The 26,739-nt window shown below is 45.6% G+C and overlaps 1 protein-coding gene across 1 annotated transcript; it reads left to right on the top strand.

The window, feature by feature from the left end:
* The first annotated feature begins 1,748 nt into the window (after positions 1 to 1,748).
* LOC146192230 (arginine kinase-like) lies at positions 1,749 to 26,207 on the top strand. Its single transcript, XM_084600433.1, has 9 exons — positions 1,749 to 1,762; positions 4,841 to 4,891; positions 6,868 to 7,128; positions 8,236 to 8,391; positions 14,906 to 15,108; positions 20,359 to 20,585; positions 21,193 to 21,519; positions 23,420 to 23,624; positions 26,065 to 26,207. The coding sequence occupies exons 1-9, from the start codon at positions 1,749 to 1,751 to the stop codon at positions 26,205 to 26,207; spliced, it is 1,587 nt and encodes a 528-aa protein (XP_084456559.1).
* The last annotated feature ends 532 nt before the right edge of the window (positions 26,208 to 26,739 follow it).

The raw sequence follows: 26,739 nt of genomic DNA, 5'->3' as shown, positions 1-26,739 counted from the left end.
ACATTTCTGTTCTTCAGTCTGATATTAACCAAGTTTCAGAGTGGTGTAAATTATGGCAAATGGAGCTTAACATTAACAAGTGCAAACATATGCGTATTTCTCGTCGTAACAATGAAGTAGCTAATTACAACCTCAATAATACTCCTCTTGAAACTGTGTCTTCGTATAAATACCTTGGTGTGCACATAACTTCCAATCTTTCTTGGAATCTGCATGTAGAATCTATTACTAACAATGCTAACCGCATGTTGGGGTACCTGCGCCGAAACTTTAACCTTTCTTCTAGTTCAATAAAATTGCTTCTTTATAAAACCCTTGTTCGTCCTAAATTGGAATATGCAGCCTCTGTCTGGGACCCTGGCCTTGCATCTCTAGAATCTGAAATCGAATCTGTTCAAAACCGCGCGTCACGTTTTATACTTTCCAACTATCACCGTAACTCCAGTGTTACCGTTATGAAAACAACATTATCATTACCACCGCTTTCACTACGCAGAAAAATTTCTCGCTTATTCCTATTTCACAAAATCTATTACCACAATCCTGTCCTTAAGAGCCAGCTACTAACTACCCCCACATATGTTTCAGGTCGCATTGATCATCTTCACAAAGTAGGTGTTCCGTCATGTCGTACTAAACACGCCTCTTATTCTTTTGTTCCAAACACTTCTGTCAGTTGGAACCACCTTCCTAGGCACATTGCTGATATTACGGACCCAAATTCTTTTAAGACTGCCGTATGTAATCTATATTTATAGATGGTAGTCAATTGTTTTTGTTCGTTTTCGGTGACATTGTTGACTGTCGGAAATGTTTTTTTGCCTCAACTGCTTTTCCGCTTTTTTTTTTTTTGCGCCAATCCTCTTTTTTTTTTTTATCACTTTTCGCCGTGTTATTGTTTCTTCTATGTTGTTTTATGCTGCACTGTACCCTGTACCAATGTATCTTTCCCACTCCCCTCTTTAATGCCTTCGGGCCCTGAGGGTATATGAATAAATAAATAAATAAATAAGTCCGGGAGGCTAAAAATACGACATAACAGCGCGATCGGTACGCTGTAATGCGTCGCGATGACAGCGCTCTCATTCGCGACTTGGTTCCTCTTCGTTAGACACCCTGCACACAGCGAAGCCAGATATTTGTTTTCTTAAAAGCAGCGCGACCAACACACCATATAATTCGTGGTTACTGACTGCATCTGCCTGTTAACAATAGCCGTGACAACACTAGCACTGGTGTTGGCACTAAGGTTGCAAGATACAGTTATGAAGGTGGTGGAGACGATAAAGCACCGCTATTAGCACTGCTGGAAACCCGGCCACCAAGAACCGTAATGAGTTAGGACTCGGAGACCAACGCACCGCTTCACTTGAAGACCTCAGAAGCATTCGGGTTCTCCAGCTTCGGTTTGCTTCTAAATACTTTTCCTTCCTTCATGACCCGATTGAATGCGCTGTGATCCTCGAATAAAACGCTGAATCGTCCTTTCATCAATGTCCTTCTTTTCTCGCGCTGTTCGATGTCATGAAAACACTGAATGGCCGCATCAACATCAGCATCAGCGTTCGGGGCTCGCGCTTCATCGACAAAGGCCAGCCCAGGGTTGAGCGGTGGTGGCCGCAACGAGGGAGGCGACGCCGGCCACGCGTTCGTGAAGGCCTCGGGAGGAAACCTCGCTAGTCGGCACCTGGGGCGGCCAGGTTCGAGCGACCAGCGGTGCCTCGAGGAGCTCACACGCGCCAGCAACCATGAGCGGCTCACGGTGAGCAATGAGTAGCCTTCAGCAACCGGCGAAATCCTCTCGCAAGGCTGTATGATAGTGGTTAAGTCGAAAGAGCCGCCTTGATTCACATCCCCGTAGCAGACATCATTACTGTGGCCCAAGATCAGTGCTGCCGTGAAAAAATGCTTCAATGTTTAGTGAACTGCAGTGTAACGAGGGCCTCACATTGGAGACCACAAAACCAAAAAATGCCATTTTTAATACTGTCGCTGAAGGGTAGTGGAGAACTCCTAGCACAGTTTTGTGCTACAGGGCTGACTGCCAACACCTACTGAGTTGCTGTGGCCGTGTTAGCTTCGCATTGAAATCTGTAGTCAAAGCATTAGAGAAATCGATTTGCATAGATTTGATTAAATGCATGTCTTGCAAATGTCTGCTGTTACTGAAAAGCGCTGTGAATTTTGCTGTTCGCCCCACATAAAGTAGACTTCGTTCCCTGTGAGCCGTGTAGGCAACTTGGAGAAGCGTGCGGATACTTTCCCATATATGCATAGCCGACAAAGGTCTCCTAAAAGCCAGGTCAACACACGTCCAATGGTATGAACGTGGTAACACTGGAAGCTTTTTTGTTCGGGCCAGGCGGGGGCAGTTAATAGACGAAGGAAAAAAAGCGATTATGCTCACATTGTCAGAACCACGTGACAACTTTCAGGTGATTTCCCATGGTAAGGCGCCAATGCTAACGATTACTGGGTTAATAGTAGAATATCGGCGACGCTGAAAAATATTATTCGGCGGTGCTGTGTGTGTGTGTGTGTGTGTGTGTGTGTGTGTGTGTGTGTGTGTGTGTGTGTGTGTGTGTGTGTGTGTGTGTGTGTGTGTGTGTGTGTGTGTGTGTGTGTGTGTGTGTGTGTGTGTGTGTGTGTGTGTGTGTGTGTGTGTGTGTGTGTGCGCGTGCGTGCGCGCGCGTGCGTGCGTGCGTGCGTGTGTGTGTGTGTGTGTGTGTGTGTGTGTGTGTGCGTGCGTGCGTGCGTGCGTGCGTGCGTGCGTGCGTGCGTGCGTGCGTGCGTGCGTGCGTGTGTGTGTGTGTGTGTGTGTGTGTGTGTGTGTGTGTGTGTGTGTGTGTGTGTGTGTGTGTGTGTGTGTGTGTGTGTGTGTGTGTGTGTGTGTGTGTGTGTGTGTGTGTGTGTGTGTGTGTGTGTGTGTGTGTGTGTGTGTGTGTGTGTGTGTGTGTGTGTGTGTGTGTGTGTGTGTGTGTGTGTGTGTGTGTGTGTGTGTGTGTGTGTGTGTGTGCAAGCGCGTGTGTGCGTTACTGTAGTGTTTTTCTGCTCTCGAAATTGGATTCCAAATGCGTCCGTTATGGCTCACATATTTAAGAACGACGTCGCCATCACCTCTTGCCAACAGCTGTGCCCGTTCAGTAAGATGCAAAGATAGTAAACACCCACTTCGCATGTTCCATGCGTCGGAACACATTCAATAAACAATTCTAAGACTGATGTCTAATCTGCTTTTCTTCGTCTTTATTCGCTTGGCTTGCAAGTAGCGCTTGCTACTCTGAACAGTGAGACCAGCCCGGAATAACCAATGTCGTTTTTGTGTTCCCGGCAGGGAAACAGGGATTCTATTGTTGCTTGTAATTCATCAGTGGTCGACGTAAGCCTCGGGACACTAACGTTGTTCAGAAGAATTGAATCAATTGCCTCAAATTGGGTAGCTGCACTACACCTTTCCGCCTTTCCCAAGTGTTTCGGTTTATTCATTTAATGATTTACCACAGTAACGAATTTTGCTCTGGCCGTTTACTATAAAAACTGTCGTAAAGCAATAGCTCCGCATTTATGTCGCGTGCACGTGCAGATAGGTCCTACTGGCAGGCGCATCGGTAAGATCAGCGACTCTGCGGTAGCGGTAATCTAAGTGGTGTGTAGATACGCTATACTCCAGCGGCCGCAGAGCTAGTTCTTGTATATTCTTTATGTGATCAGGAGAGTAGACCTCAAAAGGTAAACAGGACAGGCCACTTAACCGAGGTAGCACATCGTGTGAGACACTTTGAAGCATCTGTTAGCTGCTGAAAAACGCCAAGGATTTATTGCCGCGCGAAAGCTGTGTTGCACAGGTTTTGCTCCTTTGTCGCCTTTGTGTAGTTGGCTAGAATGAGACGCACATTTGGAACCAAAAAAAAAAATCGCTTTTATTGATTGGTTCCGCGACTTAAGCGCCATACTGCGGTACTTCCCGTTGCCTTGCAAATATTTTATATGCAGCGATTAAGCAGACATTATGCAAGGCAATGTGTTGCTATGCAGCTATTGTTATGTGAATGTTGCTTAGCAAAATTGCTCTGCAGCTGTTGACTAATGACAGCTGCTCCGTAAAGAACACAATTGCACAGTGCGTTGCAGCCTCTTGATTAATGTCCTCGTTCCGAGGCTACCTGCCACCATGTAGGTGGCCTCCTGACACCTACCGGTACATGGCCATGGTAGATGGTTTCCTGCCACCTACTATGGCCTCTTGCATGGAAGAGCAACGGGCCACGGTTGACAGGTGAATGAAAATGGCGATGGGAAAACTGTCCTCCCCCATATCAAAAGAGAATCAGTAGAGAACCAGAAGAGTTAGAACTAATGAAATGCTTCGATAAAGCTTTAAACCTTCATCAAATATGTCGTCCCTGTTGTCAAGAAGAAGAAAGATCGATCTCAATCGATCTTTTGTACGAGCTGGCATGTTGCTTCGATCATTTAATTTTCATCTATCTGCTTTCTGCGCACAAAAGTGCCGCGTTTTATCTTCAAGAATATTAGTGGAACTATTTACTTGACCATGCGAAATTCGCGAGAATTACCGGTAATGCCTGTGAAATCTGCCATCCGATTTGTTGGTTTCTACTAGAACTCCCCATACGTGAACATCGTCGGGGCATAATATAACGTCAAACACATCAGCTTCATGCCCTGCTCTGACTGACGAAAGTATAAGCTGCGATTGGTCGCCCTCCTTAGCCCGCCCGGAAAGAAGTGTTTACTTCTTTAAACTACCACATCTTGCCGGTGTTGAGAATGCCTCTTGGACGTAAATTCACTTCGCTTTAATCTGTTCCATTTGCAGCCTGCACGTCGACATCAGCTCACAGACGCGAGTCAATGTCAGCAAAAGCAGGCAAGTACCAGCAATTGAAGATATTTTGCATGCAATCCTAAATGCGACCGACAAAATGGTGGGGTTTTAAGCAAAGTCAAAGCTCTGTTAAGCATGGTTTGTCAAGGTCGCACACGGTTCGAATTACACGCACACTAAACTTTACCTTAAGAGGCAAGATAGCGCCTTACACACTGGTTTTTAATTCCCGATTTTTTTTTATATTTTTGCTGTATGTACTCCGTAGCTTTCCATTACGGCATCTCTTTATTGCTTTTCACTTCTGCTCCCACATTCCTCTCTTCCCTTAAGGCGCGGTCAGCTGTCCACGTAAAAGTGTGTAGATTGCATCTTCCTTATTCTGTAGACCAATTTATTATTTTGCTTAGGTTGACTGTATGGCAAAGAAGTCGAAGTATTTGTCGCACTTTTGAGTGGACGCCTAGGCTTAATTCATTCCAAACCAGTAACGCGAAATCATAGTTGCACCTTGAGTAGGAGAACTTAGGCTCTAATAAGTTTCAACAAACCTTGAATTGTACATTAATCGAGTAGGAGGCAAAACTTACGTTGTCAATTCGCTCCATGGTTCAAATACGTTCGCTAACCACAAGCAGTGCCTCCTAGCACATGAGCATTTTCAAGAAGTATTTATTAGGACATAACGAGGCCGAAGAACTTCCCAAGCAACTATCACTGCACAATTCTGTAAATTATGATGTAGCTACGTCGCTCTCGCTCTCCTGAGGTGCAGTATTCGCAACAGTCGTTGTTGCGTATATTTTTCATTTATATCCTGTGTGCACAGAACTGCGGCAGTTCTCTCAACTCGTAATAGTCTCATGCTGAATTTAATTCATCAAAATCTAAGGCAGTGTTTTATTCATACCTGTTAACGAATAACCAATTTATATCATTTTCCAGAATCAGTCCCAACGTCGCTTTGGAGGCGTGTTTTTTGTCGCGTGCGGTCAACTGTATGTGGATACATTAACGTTACTCCTCTTAACCGACAGCTTCCAGCGGTGCTTAAATGCAGCACCGAAGCGTAGTAGCTTTCGAAGAGTTCTAGGGGCACTTTGGACCACTAAAGTGCGATGAGGCGAAAGCATCTGTTGCACGGTGGTCCGAAGCCCTTCACTACGGCATATTTTTCTCTTTTTTTTTTCACGCCCACCTTCCTCCTTTTTCTTACGTGTCGGCGCAATTTCCCTACAAACCAATTTGAAACGCTACTGACACCCGCTGTACTGCGTCTGCTTCTACATGGTGAGTGGGTAGCGTTCGAGGAAGCGCCGCACGGACGCCTGGATCGAACGCCCGGCGTGGTCGGCTTCGTATAAGCGTGAATCGCCTGGCGACTCTATCACAAGTCGTGACCGGGCGTGGTTATTATGACGTCAATTCCGGTTATTACACGTGGCATGATGCGACGTGATGTCCGGTCATGACGTCACGCTCGATGGCATCACCATGTTATGACGCCATAGTCACGCTCATTTCAATGCTCAATATATACTACACCACTGATGACGTCATTTATATCAAGGCACGACATACTACACTACTGATGGCATCATCATTAATTTCAAGGTACGACATACAACACCACTGACGACGTAATCGTTATTTCAAGGTACGACATACTACACTACTGATGACGCCATCATTAATTTTAGGGCACGACATGCTACACTACTGCTGACTTCGTCATTTATTTCAAAGCACGACATACTACACCACTGATTACGTCATCATTTATTTCAAGGCACGACATAGTACCCCACTGATGACGCCATCATTTATTTCAAGGTACGACATACTACGCCACTGATGACGTCCTCAAACTAAAGCGTTACGGACGCGAGCATGAGCCATTAAAGGCTCTCGCCTTAAAAGCAGCGCCGTGAAATGGTGGATTTCCTCGCGAAGTTCCGCACCCTGTGTGCTAGTAAGGGGCACGTGGAGGCGATTCTAATCGGATAGGTTGTTTTCAGTGGCAGCCAGCCGGAAATGCGGCCAGTATCTCCCCCCATGATGTACCAGCCTCCACCGTCTCCGCCACCTATGATGATGGCGCAGCAGCCCATGATGATACCCCAACCCATGATGGCGCCGCAACCAATGATGATGCCGCAGCAGTTTATTCAGCAGCCAGACCCCATGATGTACGCACCGCAGCCTCAAATGGCCTTCTGCCCCCCACCGCCACCTCCCATGATGTATGGAGGTCCCGGACCTGCTTACGCCAGCAGAAGGTAGGTGCATGTCCGGCCCGGTTGCGCGTGCTCCAATAGCCAATGCCCCAACGAATTCACAGCATCATGGGCTGAAATAACTGAGCAGCTAAACACGTACTGAAGAGCTCCAGGTGGCGCTGAACGCACAAACCATCGCTGAAGCTCAAGTGACTGAAAAATATGCGCGGAGGGATCCGCCTGCAGGTAATAAAGTGAGTCTGAAGGAGAACAAACTTGTTCGAAGAATTAGTTTTTCGAAAGTTAGCTTGTTGTTTCTCTGAGCATGAACACAATTTTCAGGTGACATTGTGGTGCTGCAGGTCATTTTCAGCACTATGGTACGCATGCTTTCTTTACGGAATATTCTGCTCATGACGTGCAAGCACTATAAATTAACTGCATTTTTAAGCATACGAAAATGCCTGCAGGAAGCAAGCAAACAAAATCAAATAGCAGTTTTGGCTTTAGTGACTCTTAAGCATGGTCACATTGTTTTGAGGAATACTTATCACAGACTTCGATAAACTGATTCTCCTTTTGTTTTCGGGGTCACATGACTGTTGGCTTGCTTATTCAGCGTAGCCCATTGGGCGCGGTTTTTAAATAACCGACAAAAAATCTACCAAATGTAGGATCTAGTCTTTCCTTGCCTATCCCTCTATATTGGTAAGAGCGTTATTTTTTAGCAATTATGTACTGATACAATAATGAGGACGTGCTAGCCTGACGGCTCAAAATAAGATGGGCAAGAAAGCAGAATGTTGGCGAATTTCTGAATCGAGAAAACGGTCAGTGATTGTACTGCAATGCATCTAAGGTATGATACGTGAATGTGCTGCATTCAAGAATGGTCTACAAGGAAAGCCGTAATTAGCCACTGCCACTGACAAAACAGACTTACAGACAGCGGTAAGGCAAAAGCCTCCTTTAATTCTGTACTTCTCTGGATAAAGTTTCCCGACACTGCAGATACTACGTAGGAATGCATAGACAAATATTTTATATACACGGTGACTACTCGCTGTCTACTCGGGCTACCAGCTCTTCGCACTTAGACGATGCAGACGACTTTCCTAGTGGTAGCTTCGCGTGCGCTCTTAATGCCTCGCCGACGATCTTGTGAAGGTCGTCCGGCATGGCGTACTACTATGGTCCGAGCTACAGCGAAGACAGCGGGTACTCCGACAGTCGCGAATGGGGTGGACGCCGGGACCGACGCTGCTCGGATCAGCCCTCTGATTACCTGCCGGCCCGCAAGAAATCCAGCCGCGGCAAAGGAAGGTCCGTGCGGATGAGCACCGCCTGCTAACAGCACTAAAATTAGCCCGTGTAGCCAGCATAACTGCGATGCATGATAGGGCAATAGATTAATTGTCACAGTGCCGTCCGTTATTGAGAAATCCATCTTGTTTGGTGGGACCAGAAAAGCAGCTTCGTTCTTTTATTCCTACATATAGTTGAATCGCGAAAACAGTATACCTTCAAAATGATAAAAGCAACGTTTAGTGAATAAAAGCAAGCTTCCATTTCCCTCCTTGGCGCTTCTTGGGCTTACATTTTACTGCTCTGGGTATTTTAGCGAGGCCGCTGATACAGTTATTCCACTCCTGCGTGAACTACAGCACTGACAATCAAATGTACCGCCCATGGGATCCTGCAACAGGCCTTCAATCCGAAATGTCCGCTAGGCTATGGGTTGTTTGTATTGGGTTGTCACTGGAGAGAACTGGAGCATAATGTGAGACGAATGCGATATTTGGATCCTTCGGACATCCGATGACCTAATCGTAATCGTGGGTCTAACGTGCGAACAATTTTTTCTTATTTAACTACCGTCTTAAAGCGTACCCCACTAGGACGCCCATAAATATTATGTACAAAATTAGATGTATGTATTGGGACTACTTAAAGCGTTATCATTAGGTTATTTTCTTTGTAATAAAGCTGTCAAATAGTTTGCCTCCAGACGCGTTCCTGAAAGCCAAGTTCTCACTGCAGTATTTTTATTCATGAATTCTGGCGTTGCGAACACAAGGGATTACCCTAATCAGCTGCGAGGCACATTTTGCGTCGAGTTCAAGTGCGGGCACAATAGATGCATCATTACCTTACTCTAACTTGACCTGAGGAACCCGTCAACATATCAAGCTGCCGGACGGAACAATTACTTAAAATAATACAGATAATGCTGTTAAATAATGAAGCTTTATCTAATCTACAGGGTCCAGACAACGCTTTGTACGTTGACGGATGACCGCATAACCTATATTCAGAAAAGCAAAAATGAAATGTGAATGCTGAGAGCATTCAGAATGCGATAGACACTTCTTTGTTCCCTAATATCACAGTGACAATAGAAATCTAGATCATGTACCATATTCTTTATTTTGAGTGCAGGCATTGAAAGTTATTAGGGTCGACAGACAGAAATGGTCCTTGTAACCGCCTTCCGAAAGAGTCAAACCGCACGCTGTTCGTGCGTTTAAAATGAAGGTCCGTTAGCCCCCTTCACGCTTCGCAGACCGTCTTACTTAGCTTCCTCAACGCAGTCTCAACTTTGACTACGCATAAGACTTTTTCACGTCGTATAAGCACGCAGAGAACCTCAGATATGGCGACGTTACGCTACGAAAGTCGTCTGCACTCGTGCGCACGCGCGGTACAAATTGTGTCGCCGCCACGTTATTATAAGTTTGTATATGAAAACTCGGGTCAACCTTCCTAAAATGCTTGTCGTGAAATGTTACTCCTCCCGTGCGAAAAACAATGAAAATATCTTTAAAAATTGGTCTGTGCAACAGCAGTAGATTTTAAATGTTGTGCAAAATATTCCACGGTGATCGAGGACATCAAAGCGATGAGGCGCACAGCACTCTTCTCAGAAATTACACATTGTCTACAGACCGCAAAGTGTCATACAGCGCACGTGAACAAGGTTCCACCATGTTACAAGAAATAAGCCTGAGTGATAATAAAATCAGTTCAGTTCAGGGTCACGAAGAGTCGGACACTACTGAACGATTGAACTGAACTGAGCTGAACTGAACTGAACTGAACTGATAATAGAATGCGGCATATTCCGTACTGCTTCATGCAACAGCCACTCTTGTAACAAATGACACTTTCGTAGCGTACAGAGAAGATCTTAGTCATTTCATGAAAAAAAAAAAAAAAGAAATACCCACCAACTCAACGTACTTATATGCGCCAGCTATTGGAGAAGTTTCTGTGTTGCATTTTAGTGTATTTTATTGTGGAACATATTGTATAAGTATTAGAGCACGTAATATTTCAGCAGACCGCGAGCAAAGGAAATCGTAGTTTTTACAACGAAACGAACATGCTAGCGGGATTAGCACATCGTAGCCGCTTGTCTTTTCGCACTGCTCCTTGTTGACTAATCCTTTGCTCCGCCTTTTCTCACTCCTGCCTTTTTAACGCGAAGCCGCACGAAGATGCCTGCTGATACGTCTAAACGCTACATTACGCTTATTCAAAAGTGAGTACTTTCTTTTGTTTCTTGTCGTCCTATAAGAGGTCTACACTAATACAGCATTGTGCGTTCTGCTTGACCCTTTTAGATGCGTATAAATACTTGGCGTATGAATATTCGATGCAACCCTCGTGCACGTGAAAATAAATCGGTCCGTTCTCCAAGTCACCAGCCCCACGTTTCAAGGGCACTGCGCATTTTTAAAAAATGCACAATGTTATATTGCCCACTATGGCTACTGTGTCAACTATGCATTTCATAGTATTTTGTTTTTTACCGAAAGGCGTGTAAAGCGGCCACCAAGGATAATGCTTCAAAAATCTGGTATCGTCCTGAACACAACTTCGAGATTATCCACACGGCATAAGGACCACCTTCTAGAAACGCAAATGATGACGGAGGATGACAACGCAAGCGTTATCCGCTCAAGTGATTTATGTGTCGCACTGCCCGACCTTTTGTACATCGTTCATCGCAGCATCACACTAAATACTGTTAATACTGGACCGTTGCCATATTAAATGTGCGTACTAGACAACATCGTCAACGATCCGAACCACCGTGGCGCAAACCTAAACACGAACTATGCACCATTGCCCCAATATTTCAAACATAAAGTGCCGAATGTGTGGCGCGACGCCTAAAATATCCGCCAGCCGTGCCCTTCATGCTGCTGGCTTGCCGTACAGTACAGTAAAATAAGTCACAAAACCCGTACAACATATTTTATAGCGCTACACTGACGACACGGTAAAAAGGGTGCAGACTCCTCTTGTTTTCATGTTTACATTTCTGTCGGACATAATGTTAACATGCACACTAAATTTAGCTTCATGCGCTCAAAGAGAAGCATTGCACTACCGTGGTAGTGTCACTGAGCTTCGAAATTCGCCTGAATGGTCTAGCCTTGGAAATTAACCCTTGCACACTGCAAATCTATGTGGGTGGTGGACAAAGCGCTACAGCCATCCACGTCAAATGCGCCTATATGTTCGAACTATAGAGTTGCTCTCATGCTATCGCCAATGGCTCAACGCGCAGGCCCGCAGAGCAGCAGAAGTTCTATATTAAGAATCATGCATTGAGGACTCTACCGATGAGAACCAGACTGTAGTCACCCTTCATCACCCAACACGAAGGGCGTATCCATGTTCGCCTAACATTACAGCACTGCCTTCGTCGCCTTGATGATTTGCCCTGATGGCACGCTACCGACCAGGAGCAGAAGACGGCGAAGCCAAATCGACCGAGAATGTCACGAGTAGTCAAACATTTAATCTTTTTCTTTGACGCCAGCAAGTTAAGCCTTCGTACTAGGAAAATCCGACGTCATTTTTTGAGTCATAGTCATGACGAGAAGCCCAAGCCACGGGCCACATCACGGACTGAAATAAAATAATCCCAAAATATCTTATAATGGGAACTGCATGTCGACGAATGACTCGAAAGAGTTAACTTTATGAAGTAAGTGGTTTTAAATAATGAAGCTTCTCCGTTTTTGGTCACGCTCTTTGGACGCTAGCCAAGCATTTTGACGACTATTGACGCAGTGACGATGGTGAGGTGCGAGAGATGAGTAGGGAGAGAAGTGACGCGTGTGTGATATGGGCAGAATCAAAGCTTAGTAATGCGGTAATGTGAAAAATGAATAGTGACTGCTTAGGAAGAGAAACCGCTAAAAGGAGTCATTAGACTATCATTTAATAACATTAAAGAGAAGCTTCAGTACATAAGCTCATAAGCTTTCATGACGCTTCATTTTTATTCGACCCGGGACATGTAGCGAAGTGCTAGATCCACAGTTCTGTCCAGCTGACAAATTAGGAAGTCAGAAAGCACTCGCAGAAGTCAAAACTGTACACCTGTCGTAATCACTGCCGGTTTTCAACTCTTCCACGTCTATGTACTGAAAAGTTTAAAACAAATGTGCGTCAACATGGCTCACGCCCCAAGTCAAGTGCGGGATCTGAACATGAGAGAGAAAGAAGTTCCTACATCGTGCCATGCACGCCCGAATAGATGAAGAAGAGAACGAATCCCTAGTGTTCGGTGGCGGCGGAAGCGGTGGCGGTTTCCGGAACGCCTCCGCCTTAGCCCTACTGTGACATGGCGGCACCAAAATTCGACGCTCCATCACCTGTTCCTATTTGGGGGGCCTGATAGCGCCCATACCCGCGCCACGGCTCGTTCGAAGGCCTCACCACCATGCAGAACATCCTGAGACTCGCCACGTGTTGCTGCCCCTGTCATGGTTGCCTCCGCTTCTGCACGCGGGGTTCGTCCAACAACAGGCACGTTCCTCGTTCAACTATTCGGCGATGCGTTCTTCGCACTTGCATTCCGCATTCCGTAGAGCAACGTTGCGTCGCCCTATGTTGTCCCTATCATATAACCTGAAAAGCCGTCAGCGTCGTTATTGAGGCCAGAATTCGGTTCTAAGAATACGTCATCACATGGCAATATGACGAAACTCTACGACGTCATAGTCTCACACAGACCCACCTGCGACCAATATCATCGTCTTTTCGGACAATAGTATACATATCATTTGGCCATATGTATACAGCCTTAGCGGACCTCCATGCGGTGGCAGTTTTTCCGACATGTGCATCAAAATTGAGATGCAGCCATCCACCGTAAAGTATTCCGGGTTTCCATACCATTTCTCGCTGTATGCAGCACACATCCGCTTGTCAGTTGGGAGGCTGTATTGTTCGATTTTCGCGCGGCGAACTGTGCTCATTTGTAGTTTTGTTCATATCGCATGTTCAGCATGCCGTCGAAGTGCCTCCGTTATCAGCGAAAAGAGTGATCATCCTCATCATCATCAGCCTGACTATACCCACTGCAGGGCGAAGGCCTCTCCCATATTTCTCCAATTAACCCGGTTCTGTGCTAGCTGCATCCACTTGACCCCTGCGAACTTCTTAACTTCATCCGCCCACCTAACTTTCTGCCGCCCCCTGCTACGCTTTCCTTCCCTTGGAATCCAGTTTGTTACCCTAAGCGACCATCGGTTATCCTCACTTTGCACTACATGTCCTGCCCATGCCCATTTCTTCTTTCTGATTTCCACTAGAACGTCAGTAACTTGAGTTATTTTTCTGACCCAGTCTGCACGCTTCCTATCTCTTAATGTTATCCCTACTATTTTTCGTTCCATAGCCCTCTGCGTTGTCCTCAACTTAAGTAGAACCCTCTTGGTTAGCCTCCAGGTTTCAGCCCCATAGGTGAGTACAGGTAAGGTGCAACTGTTATATACTTTCTTCTTGAGCGATACCGGTAAGCTGTTAGTCATAATCTGCGCGTGCTTGCCAAATGCGCTCCATCCCTATCTTATTCTTCTTGTTGTTTCCTTTTCATGGTCCGGATCTACGGTTACTACCTGTCTTAAGTAGACATATTCGCCTACTACTTCCAGTGCTTCGCTACCTAACGTAAACTGCTGTTCCTTCCCGAGGCTGTTCCCGAGGCTGTTCCTTCCCGAGGCTGCATATTGATTTTCAAGCCTACCTTTCTACTTTTCCTGTCTAGGTCATCAGTCATTCCTTTCAGTTCATCTCCTGATTTACTTAGCAAAGCAATGTCATCAGCAAATCGCAAAAGAGTGATACTCAAGCTAAAATCTCAAACTCACGATGATATCGAATCGGTAACCTTTATTTTCGGCTAGTGTGACGTTCAGTCTCATTAAATGAGCCACCCATCTAACGTAACCGCTCACGATCACAGTCAGTGCTTCGTATGTAAACAAAAAATAACGATACACTCATGTTGTAAGCAGGAACTATTAGTTGCAAATCTGGAAACTTATGACGGGATCCAGCGGTTTCTTAAGCAGTTATTCAATTCTGGTTCGAAGTTCAAATGCATAGAACTGTACACAGTTGCCTGTTCTAAGCGGGCTCGCGTGACGGATAAAGGATATTCAAGGGCTTCCTTTACTAGTTCTCTTATAAGGCATACAGTGGCTCACTTATATGGATGGAATAGCGTTCTTTAATTCAAAACACCTTTCGTCAGAGAGTTTTCATCATAGGAGTAAGTTATTTTTACTTCTGCCGTGAACTAATGCGGGTGTTAAAGAATAACCGCATGCGCGTTCAAAGCAAAAACCTCTCAGCTTAGCATAATACAAGCGGCATTACTCAGCATATGATCAGGTTACGTTAGGACTCTTAACTCTGTCCTCTTCGAGTTTAGACCTGTACTCTGTAGTCGAATGCTAAGCGTTCTGCTCATTCACATAATACTGAGTGCCTCGTAGCACTTGACACACCGCTTGCCAACATCTCTCCCTAGAATATCTACGGAAAACGCCAGGGGGCGAGGAGGAGGCGTGGACCTGGCTACCTTCGACAAGCTTGAGGCTGGCTTCAAGAAGTTGCAGAACGCCAAGGACTGCAAGTCTCTCCTCAAGAAGTACCTTACCAAGGAGGTCTTCGACAAGCTGAAGAACCGCAAGACAGCCATGGGCGCCACTCTCCTGGACGTCATCCAATCTGGTGAGGCTTGGTGGGTGTACCACAACACCACTCTGTCTGAAAGAATATCGGGGTCACATATAAGAAAAGCGCGTGTTCAAACTCTCGAGTAATACCTTTCATTTAACTTCACTGTGCGCTTTCAACTCCCATGGCATTTCCACTTGTGATCACGCACATGCGGTTCTCTTAATAACATCCGATATAATAAGTTTCAGAGACGTTTTCCTTCGACGCAGGAAATAGTGGCTCCAATTGAAAGTTCTGTGGAGAATTAAAATAAGCGAATTAGCGAATTTATTCGTCCTTCAGCGGTAATATGAAGTAAGCTTTGCAAGGGGCAGCAGCAGTCCCCGACGTTTTTTAACTACGTCAAGCGGGACATGTCATTGTTGAATTCACTAACTTATAAAATTTTATTACATGCGGAAAATTTTCTTTCACATAATTACTAAGGCCTTCATCACAACTGGCACAAATCTAAGCGGATGACGCCTTCTCGGAGGACGTGGGCTCGGATCCCAATACCAGCATCTGGTTGTTTTTGCTTCTACTTCCTAAACATTTAGCTAAATTGACTATGAAATCGATTTCTGATCAAGACACAAAAATTACAGTGTAACATAAACATCATCCTATGCTTTCCATGCGATATATGTTAGCTTCCTTCATGACATGCCACAATGGCCATTCATTTCTCACTCTTGTTTGCTCACTCTCACCATGTTAATTCTGGAGGACATCCGCATCACCTCTCTCGGAAAATGTTGGTTGAGATGCATAAAGCGCGCTCCTTCTCTGTGCTAACTGACTGACTACGTACCCGGCGGCCACTCTTCTATTAATGGAGTGAACATTTCTTGCAAAGCCTTCAAATCAAGCTTCTGATACAAATTCAATGTTTTGCTCTGTTTTTGTATCGGATCGTTCATAAAAAAAAAGGTCATTAATGACACAAAGAACAACTGACAGTAAAGCGTACCTTCCGTTGCTAGATATTCAAGTTAACGCGTCGCTGCAATTCCCGCTGCGCTGATATTATTTCTCATAACTTTTTTAATAAATTTGTCTATCTCTTTGGTACCCTTTGTAGCGAAGCCCAGTAGCAGATACAGATGTAGCTGCTACGAATAATGAATATCGCATAAATTTGATTTGTATATTTTTTCCTGGCTGCCCGCCATCTCAATTTACTTCTAATTGCTTGCCACCTCTTCCACACTTTTCACTGGCTAGAGGTTCGAAACGTTTCTTTTTTACGCGTTCGTCCAACATGAAGCACTTGTTCTCACATTTCGAAAAGCCGAATGCCGTTGATACTGCCCAAAAATCAACCATGCGGAGAAAGCGTAGTATTATTAGACAACAGGATGAGGCGGATCCTTCCAGCTTTGCTTACACTGAACGGGGAGGTGCTCTCTTTAATTAGTATTTGAGCTTGCGGTCTCTTTAATGCCAGGCCATTTGTGAGGTATCTCTGGGCTCTCGTGGCGTGCTGCTGAAGGCAGGAAACAGCCTTACGCATCGCGAACCAGCGCAGCGGCGCTTGTGCTCTCGAACTGAACCAGGTAAGACGAAGGTTACGCAGGTGGGTGAGCACACGGCAACGTCTACGAAGACCGATAATAGGCGCCAGCTGAGAGAAGGAGGTCTGAAAGCAACACGGCAGCTCGAAAAAGAGCTTCGTAAAGTGAGACAATTTCATTTAATTCGCCGCTTTAAGCGCCGCTCGCGGCTCTTGCATCGTGCCGTTGCGTCCCCTGGATGCAAAGCGTGAGGTGCGGAACGCAGCCGTGGGTAAAGCGTATCACAGGAAGCACCCTGGCGTGCGCGCTGTGAGACTGGCCTGTTTTTCTCGCCTGCCGTCTACCATTTGGCGCTGCGTCAACAGAAATAATTATTATAACGCTTTAAGTCACGACAAAGTACTTCAAGACTAGCTATATGATGCTCCCACCGATAGACCGAGAAAACTGCAGCCTTTCGTCAGAACAGAGATGAGAGTTTTAACTAGGGAAAGCATCCGTCTTTTACCGCATAATTTCCATTGGCAGAAGAAACATGTGTCATCACTCGCCATGTTGTCAGTGGAGGCTGACGGCAGAGGCCTCGCTGCGCAGTGGGCGTAGCGACATTCGGCTCAGGTTCATAAATGTGCGGACATGGAACGGCATCTTCACGTACCCAGTTGTCATGGAGCGTCAAGGAAAAACATCGGGCATAGAAGCGAACCCCCGCGCGCGAAAAAGCTCTTGGCTGTCCCAGAGATGCAGTCAATGTTTTTAGTGCCCCCACCATATTTGACAGATTGCAAGATCGAGAAAAAGAAACCTTTCTCTCCGCTTTTAAGGGAGAAAAAGGAAAAGCCCAAGAAGGTTAGTTAGTTAGTTAGTTAGTTAGTTAGTTAGTTAGTTAGTTAGTTAGTTAGTTAGTTAGTTAGTTAGTTAGTTAGTTAGTTAGTTAGTTAGTTAGTTAGTTAGTTAGTTAGTTAGTTAGTTAGTTAGTTAGTTAGTTAGTTAGTTAGTTAGTTAGTTAGTTAGTTAGTTAGTTAGTTAGTTAGTTAGTTAGTTAGTTAGTTAGTTAGTTAGTTAGTTAGTTAGTTAGTTAGTTAGTTAGTTAGTTAGTTAGTTAGTTAGTTAGTTAGTTAGTTAGTTAGTTAGTTAGTTAGTTAGTTAGTTAGTTAGTTAGTTAGTTAGTTAGTTAGTTAGTTAGTTAGTTAGTTAGTTAGTTAGTTAGTTAGTTAGTTAGTTAGTTAGTTAGTTAGTTAGTTAGTTAGTTAGTTAGTTAGTTAGTTAGTTAGTTAGTTAGTTAGTTAGTTAGTTAGTTAGTTAGTTAGTTAGTTAGTTAGTTAGTTAGTTAGTTAGTTAGTTAGTTAGTTAGTTAGTTAGTTAGTTAGTTAGTTAGTTAGTTAGTTAGTTAGTTAGTTAGTTAGTTAGTTAGTTAGTTAGTTAGTTAGTTAGTTAGTTAGTTAGTTAGTTAGTTAGTTAGTTAGTTAGTTAGTTAGTTAGTTAGTTAGTTAGTTAGTTAGTTAGTTAGTTAGTTAGTTAGTTAGTTAGTTAGTTAGTTAGTTAGTTAGTTAGTTAGTTAGTTAGTTAGTTAGTTAGTTAGTTAGTTAGTTAGTTAGTTAGTTAGTTAGTTAGTTAGTTAGTTAGTTAGTTAGTTAGTTAGTTAGTTAGTTAGTTAGTTAGTTAGTTAGTTAGTTAGTTAGTTAGTTAGTTAGTTAGTTAGTTAGTTAGTTAGTTAGTTAGTTTGTTTGTTTGTTTGTTTGTTTGTTTGTTTGTTTGTTTGTTTGTTTGTTTGTTTGTTGTGCTTTAGACAATGCATAAGTAGTGCCTATACTAATAGTAACCTATTAGAATAATGATATTGTGACGAAGAAGGATTGAGGGATTGTGCTGAGAGACGGCGACGCTGAAGTGTGCGCGGTTAACTGGGCGTTACTATATTTCCCGTTGTGATAGATAAGGCAGACTGCGTTAACACGTCATATCAAGACACCCGTAACAATATGATTTTCCCACGCATAGCAACATCGGGCTCTTAAGAGTTTTTGCTGCACTCCGGCCGAACGGTTAAGAGTAGCAGAGAAAATTAACGAGCTATGTTTTTGACAACACCTGAAACCCAGAATCACTGCGAGGAAGGATTCAAGAATAGCTTCCAGTTGAAAAAAAAAAGTGCTTGTCCGGAACTTTCGGATATGCATTATTCCTATGCGCACTATACGAATGTCTCATGCATAACGAAACCTTAGCATTCTGACCATTTATCTCAAAATGCTGAGCATGACGTTTTCTACAGGCCGAAATTAATTTACCCGCAGGTTTTACAAACACGTATTACCGACGTTAAAATTAAGCGTTGTTCAAATTAGCCATTGGATCATATCCGCCGGATTTGGCTATTATTTCCTTGTGATCGCCATTATTGCTTTTCATGAAAAACAAAGAAATGTTTTTTTGCAACCACTTGCAAAGCCAATAGGCTAAACTAGTTTCAGGCTAAGACACCACCCTAATTTGTACGACAGATCCTGCTATCAGCAGTTTGTCACTGCCTATCCCTGCTTTTTGGCACCTGCCTTTCGTTAGTCAGCCATGCTACAACTCAACACCAAGTTGAAGGCGCTCAGGCGCTGATATCGTTAGCAAGTTTCGGAAAAAACGTACCCGCAAGAAGCGTCCCGGCAAACACTCCAGAAATAACGCCGCCGTATAACACATCCCTGTATACGAAGTAGGAAAACATGCACCCATTAGGTGTCACCAACGTCCCGTTATCCCAGTATAATGAAGCGCATGGTATAATAAAAAAAAATTGCTTAGCGTGGCTGCACGAACAACAGCTATAAGCAGCATTTATTCAGTTTTGTTATCTGATCTCTTTTCGGTACCTGATTTTTGGTTGGTATTAACAAGGTTTACGGCTGTCGTCGTGCATGGCATTCAAAGCTCGACCGTGAACGCCATCATGCCAATATTTGGAGGTCATGTTACCAGAAGGGCAATTCTTCCTTACGTGCTAATATAACGCGCGAAAAATTCAAGATCAGGCATAGTTACTACATGTCTCCGTGCGATCTGGATCGTCCACTCATTATGGAGGACAGAGAATCAACGAGCATGTGGGGCACAAGGCTGGGAAGCATGATGGACCGCAGTCGTCCAAATGTGTGGAAGTTCACAGGCGCGTTTTGCGTGGAAAAGGCTGTAGTTATTAGTCCCTATAAAAGAGTAGACTTTGTTTCCCCAAGGCAAGCAGCAGCATTTTGTGCTACAGGAATTCCACACGTCGACTTGGAAGTCATTTTAAAAAGCAGGCTAGGGGCGTATATAAAACATGACGGTGAAAAAGGAATGGCCGGTGACAAGAGCTTCTTTGGATTATTCTGAGCTTCAGCGAAGTCAAAGAAGAAAGTGCTTTGTGGGGTAGTTTTATTTACGTGACGTGCACTACATGACTGTGGTAAGATGTGGGCCCTGCAAAAAAAAAAAAAAAAAAAAAAAAAAGAAAATCATCTGTTCTCGAAGTCAACAGAGTCCAATAGAGTACGGTTTTTGTCAAGTGGAGGTCCGAAGAATTCCTTTTTGGTTCAATGTTTCCTTTTGGGTCTTTTATTTTCTACAATCTTTTTCTTCTTCAGGGGCCATTTTCCTCAGTGCGTTTTTTCTTCCACGCCATATTTTAAAGAAACGTCTACTACATTCATTTTAACGCATGCACGCAGATATCTGTTAGATACTTGTTCAACGCTCAAACTTTTTGTCGCAGGTGTCGAAAATTTGGACAGCGGCGTGGGCATTTACGCACCGGATGCAGAGTCTTATATTGTGTTCGCCGACCTCTTTAACCCCGTGATTGAAGACTACCATAAGGGGTTCAAGCCGACCGACCGGCACCCGCCCACAAATTTCGGTGACGTCAGCTCGCTCAAGAACGTTGATCCTACAAATGACTTTGTCGTGTCCACCCGGATCCGTTGTGCCCGCTCCCTTCAGGTGGGTGCGCGTGCCTTGTATTGTTCTAATTACACAGTGATCTACACCTCGCCACAGATATTCATCGGCCTGCTGCAGAAAACGAACGAAGCTCACGTGAAAGGTATACACGCATTTGCGCTGCGTATAGACACATATCTGCATGCAGCTGACCTTATAGGTTGCAAAAAGTATTTGGTGTTAATAGGAGACCGCGGAAATTAACTGTAGTTCACCGCAAGGCACATAGGTGAGTAAGAGCGAAAGGAAAGAGCTTCTATGAAATAGATTTCACTCGTAAAGATGAAAGCTGTTGAGACTAGGGTCACATCCCGTTTGGCACAAAGTGTCCTCTCATCAAACGCCTATCATTTGTTACTCCGGTGGGTTTTAAGAAGCTACTGCTGCTCTTTAAGGTCGAGGCACTTTCTGCGTTCACACATATGTAACTATTATCGCTGCCGTTATCATTAATACAAAACACATGCAACCTCAGGGACAAAGAGTGAAGTACCCGGTCACCGCCCCAGCATTTGTAGTCCTCTACCCTCGCGGTAGCACTTTTTCTAAGAGAACAATAACCTACATCTGACGCTTCTCGAACGGGCACGTTCTCCTTGGTTTCCAGGGCTACCCATTCAACCCTTGCCTGACAGAGTCCCAGTACAAGGAGATGGAGAAGAGGGTGGTAGCCGTACTCGAGTCGCTGGAAGGAGAGCTTAGCGGCACTTACTACCCGCTCACAGGGATGAGCAAGAAAGTGCAGCAACAACTTATCGACGACCACTTCCTGTTCAAAGAAGGCGATCGCTTCCTGCAGGCGGCTAACTCGTGCCGATTCTGGCCCACCGGGCGAGGAATCTTCCACAACGACGCCAAGACCTTCCTGGTGTGGGTCAACGAAGAGGACCACCTGCGAATTATCTCCATGCAGAAAGGTGGCAACATCAAAGAGGTGTGCATGACTTTCTCTCTTCGCTTGGACGTTCTTTGCCAGCGACTTGGCTATCCTGCGTTTTTTTCCTAATCGAAATTGAATGTGAAATCTCCGCTCTTTGCCATCCGATAGGCGTTGACATAAGACAGCAATTGTGCATCTTATCGAATGATCCAAGAAGCGGTACTGCACGATATGTATCAACTCACGACTCATCACGTTATTTTTTCTTGATAACAGTGCCGTTCATGAGAGCCAAAACGTTGAAAGCATATTCTTATTAGTTTTACTATACGACATCGCAAGCGCTCCGCAATGCCATTCTCCTCCAGAAAGGACGAATTTGTACAGCTCGCAGCCCGAAACGTGTACAACAAAGGCAGTACAAATCTTTGCTCTATTGGTTTCGCGGCTTTCGCGGCGATAGCCAGCAAATAACTCTCTCCGCTGTACTTCCGGTGTAAATAGCAACAAAAGTCAAAACACAAATGGCCGTGACCCGAGCGACCATATTAGCCTGCCAAATCCGGGTCTCTGCCTTACAACCATAACTTGTACGCAGGTTGTTCCCTCTCTTACAGAGAGAGGAAACAACAAACTATACACCCGATCCTTCTAACGTTTCCTCTGCCTACACGTTGGCACCGTGCACCTAGCCACCCAAACGCCACGGCTGGCAACTTTAATTTCGCGTTGTCGTTTCGCCGTATCCGGCAAGTGACAGTCAGAGAACTTCACCCTTGCTATTGTTGCTGAAACGACTCCCTCCAAGCGGGTGCATCTTCCTTTTGTACGCCTGCCATCCAACGAACTCCTCAGATGCTGTTCATCTAGCAAGCTCGAAGAGTTAGGTATCGACAAGCCCCTTTGTCCTGTGTACCCACAAGAAACAATTGCTGACGCTGGCATGTAGCAGGCAAAATATGCTTGGGCTTGCATCCAGGCTTAACCAAAGCTAAACCACAGCTAATTTTTTCTGTGTTTGGAGACGAACGTGTGGCAATGCTAGCATCGTAACGCACTTCTAATATATATATATATATCAACTCAACTGTGTTACTGCTCGCGGCAACACGGCATGCCACGTTCTTCGCCGCTTGGACGAGGGTGGCATCTGGGCGCAATATCACGGTTCGATAACAAGCAGTAATAATACCAGTCAAGGGAAAGGTTGGACTGCCGTCCATGTAGCTCAATTGGTAACTGCAACGGACGCAATATTTGAAGTTCGTGGCTTCGTTTCCCACCATCGGCACTTTGTTTTCCCTTCTACTTTGCATTTATTTGCCTCTCTCCTTAAAATGACAGTAATATATCAGGTCATTAACAACTACAAAACGAAAGAATATCCAACTCCTCGCCGACTGTTGTGTGTATGCGTTCGTGTGCGTGCATGTGCGTGTGTGTGTGTAGTGGGGGGGGGGGGGGGGGGGTTAACGTCCCAAACCGACTCGGGCTATGAGGGCCGCCGTAGTGGAGGACTCCGGAAATTTCGAATTTCGACCAACTGGGGTTCTTTAACGTGTACTGACATCGCACAGCACACGGGCGCCTTGCTCCACCGAAAAGCGGCCGCCGAGAACGCGCGCGCGCGCGTGTGTGTGTGTGTGTGTGTGTGTGTGTGTGTGTGTGTGTGTGTGTGTGTGTGTGTGTGTGTGTGTGTGTGTGTGTGTGTGTGTGTGTGTGTGTGTGCGTGTGTGTGTGTGTGTGTGTGTGTGTGTGTGTGTGTGTGTGTGTGTGTGTGTGTGTGTGTGTGTGTGTGTGTGTGTGTGTGTGTGTGTGTGTGTGTGTGTGTGTGTGCGTGCGTGCGTGCGTGCGTGTGTGTGTGTGTGTGTGTGTGTGTGCGTGCGTGCGTGCGTGCGTGCGCGCGCGCGCGTACTAAGGTCCGCTTAGGTTTGGCGCCTTTCTTTCCTGGCAGGTATTCTCTCGGTTAGTCAAGGCCGTTAAAACCATTGAAAAGAAGCTACCCTTCTCCCGAGACGACCGGTTCGGCTACCTAACCTTCTGCCCTACCAACCTGGGTACCACCATCCGAGCCAGTGTGCACATCAAGGTGCCCAAGCTGTCCGCCGACATGTCCAGGCTGGAGTCCATCGCTGCAAAGTACGACCTGCAAGTCAGAGGTGAGTGTCGAACGATGGAACTATCCGTAAATAATTGTGGAAGTTTAACCATGGCTTGAGCCTAGTGGTAGAGCGAAAGCTGTGAGTGGCAGCGAGAGCCCACATAACACCGCTTTTTCAACGTGCGTTTCTTTTTCGTAGTTGTTCTTCAATAATAATAATAATAATAATAATAATAATAATAATAATAATAATAATAATAATAATAATAATAATAATAATAATAATAATAATAATAATAATAATAATAATAATAATAATAATTTGTTCACAGGATAAAAAAGGCGCCGTATCTGTCACAATTGTTTTGTAGTCATCAGAACCCCGCAGTGGAAAGATGCCCGTCTACTGTGCCGGAGGAGGAGGAGGAGGAGGAGGAAAACATTTATTTAGCCCTATATTACTTGGCGGTTTTTGAGACGTCTTCAGAGATGTCTGCTTGTTGAATCCACAAGAGTCTTCTCCGTCGACCTCGTCCACTTCTGCACAATGGTCGGTTGCCCTCAGTCCAGGGCTCCGCTGGCTACTGCCGCCCGTTGGGCTCGCTGTTCCAGTGTTCGATCCCGACCGCGGTGGCTGTGTTTCTATGGAGGCGAAACCAAGTGGCGTCCGTGTGCTGTGCGATGTTATTCTTGTTGTGGCTGCAGGAAGAAGGAAAAGAAAATGCACGGGCCTGCTACTGGCTCTGTAGCTAAGCCACCTCCGCTGCCTCGTGCAGGCAGAAGAAAGGCCTAGGAAGGATGGCAGTTCCTGGCCCTACGGGGCTGGGATGGTAGGTCAGCGCCGCTTGCGTCGGGGGCTAGCCAGCCACCAATTTGTATGTGTTGTAGGCCGTCATTGCACCCGCCACTGCTTCGGTGGTGGACGACGGCTGTTGTTGCGACGCGCGTCTTTTTCTCCTTCTTTTTCCTGTCTTCTCTATTTCCTCTTCTGTCCGCACGAGGCAGCGGAGGTGGCTGAGCTACAGAGCCAGTAGCAGGCCCATGCATTTTCTTTTCCTTCTTCCTACAGCCACAGCAACAAGAACGTTTTCATGTGTGTTTATAAATTGTAAATTGGTTTATAAGAAAGAAAAAGTGCAGTGGGTGCTTGAGCTGGGTCTCCCACATAGGGACGTCAAGGTTTTGTGTCTTCGCCACATCGAGGGCGCGCTGAGTCTAGAGCTGCGCAGAGCGGCGGACCACATCGACGAGAGGGTTTCGGAATTACCTCCTGTCAGTTCTGCACTCCAAGTATTTGTTTACATGCAACTAGATTTGTCTTGCAGACCTTGCAAGTGTTGGTGTTATATGTTTCGGGGCAAATCCTCTTATACAGCAGTGGGTTCGAATATTTGTGTATATTAAGTTGCCTACTGGCGACCGCCTGAGCTATGTATACTTTGATGCATGGCGGAGGGAAGGTCCGCAGGCCAGTTAGAAGGCTTTGATTAAATAATTAAAGCTATTCAGCCTCTTTATCCACTCGGTGAGCTTGGTGAGTTCGAGCGAAACAAACTAGCACGACCTTGTTGTCCAGTGAGCGCTTCAGGTTCTTGGTTATTCGACAGGCTTCCACTGATATTCTCCCCTTGACGTAATTCTTTATGTCCGTGGCTGAGTAGCTAACAACGACCTCGCAATCATGATCAGATATAGCAAGTGCGATAACCAAATGTTCGGCATGTCGGGACCTCACGCTGGCTGAGTGGACAAGCGTTGCGGCGGTGCCGACGACTGCGACGGCGTATCATCGATCGTCTTGATACTCAGCAGCGTCCATGAAGCGCGCTTCCCTCGCTTTTATGTAGTCCCGCATCAGGGCCGCCACTCTTGATTATACGTCGGGTGTACGTTTCGGATTGCCGTAGTATCTGTCACTCTTGTTCTGTCGACACCTGAACCGCGCAGTGAGGGGAAAAAAATTGTTTTTTTTTATCAATCGCCGTGAGGGAAGGGAGGATGGTAGGACTGAAACCGGACAAAGTGAAAGAGCTCCCGTTGTGAGGGGTTACGGAGTAATTTTGGCCGCCTGGGGAAAGGAAGGTGTGGTGTGCTTTTGGGCCCACGGAATCGTGGACCTCCACACTTAATTAGGTAAAGGTCAAACTCACGGCCACGGCGACCTTAATAATGAACCATGGCAAGAGCTCTGAGACCAGACACCGTGGGCTGCAGTTTTCTAAAAAAAATTGAAACCTCAAGGCTGGTCAAGCTATGCCTTCTAGGACTGCGTCTCGTAAAAAAAAGCTGTCTCACCAATATCTGTGAACCCGTGTTGGTTCCGTTGCAAGGTTACGCATCCACGCTGTGATAATTTTTCCTCCGCGCAGACTTGCACGGTTCGGCAAGCAATAATGTGAACAGCTTACTGCTGAAGTGATGCCAAAGTTCTCCCAAGGCGCTACGTAGGGACTTGACATTCTTTGTGCCGCATAAAAGTGCCTTCTGTCATTCCCCAGGCACCCGTGGCGAGCACACGAAGAGCGAAGGCGGAGTCTACGACATCTCCAACAAGCGTCGCCTGGGCCTGACCGAGTTTGATGCCGTTAAGTGCATGGAGCAGGGCATCCTCGAACTCATAAGGCTCGAAAAAGACGCCTAGGTCGCCATGGGCCATGTGTGCTCTGTAGAAAGCACATTGCTCACATTAGCAAGTCTACGCGACGGCAGATTGCCCGTCACGCACCGATTATTGGTCTGGTTTACTTGACGCGGTGGGGAAAACAAAATTTTCATCCTGCGAAATACTGCTGCATGGTACCGAGGCACGACGTCGCCTTAGAGGGGAATACCTTCAGTGCCGCATAACGTCACGTGGCTATTTTGGAGCTCGTTGCAATAAAATTACAATAGAATAATTGGGCCGATCCTCAAAGTGCATTTTCCACATTTCGCACAACGTACTAAACAGGCCTGAAGCCATGGTTACTTCTTGAGCCTATGTTAGTCGCAGCGCCGTGACCAAGTAATGAATGCCAACCAAACAATGTGCACTGTGACGAATACCATAACACTCTCTGGTGGCTTGATTTTATCTCGTTCATAACACTCTCTGGTGGCTTGATTTTATCTCGTTCAGCTTCATCGTCAGTGAATGCATCCGCAAAGATACGTTCGTTGAAATTATGGGTTGT

The sequence above is a fragment of the Amblyomma maculatum genome, chromosome 4 (assembly GCF_055883805.1).
Source record: "Amblyomma maculatum isolate TAMU_Amacu chromosome 4, ASM5588380v1, whole genome shotgun sequence".
Classification (NCBI taxonomy): domain Eukaryota; kingdom Metazoa; phylum Arthropoda; class Arachnida; order Ixodida; family Ixodidae; genus Amblyomma; species Amblyomma maculatum.
Note: the sequence above shows the minus strand (reverse complement) of the source record. Positions and strands in the feature narration are given on the sequence as shown.

Coding starts and splice junctions, on each gene's coding strand:
- LOC146192230 (XM_084600433.1), top strand. Junction 20,586..21,192: donor GTTGTGCCCGCTCCCTTCAG/GTGGGTGCGCGT, acceptor CTTGGTTTCCAG/GGCTACCCATTCAACCCTTG. Junction 23,625..26,064: donor GTACGACCTGCAAGTCAGAG/GTGAGTGTCGAA, acceptor GTCATTCCCCAG/GCACCCGTGGCGAGCACACG.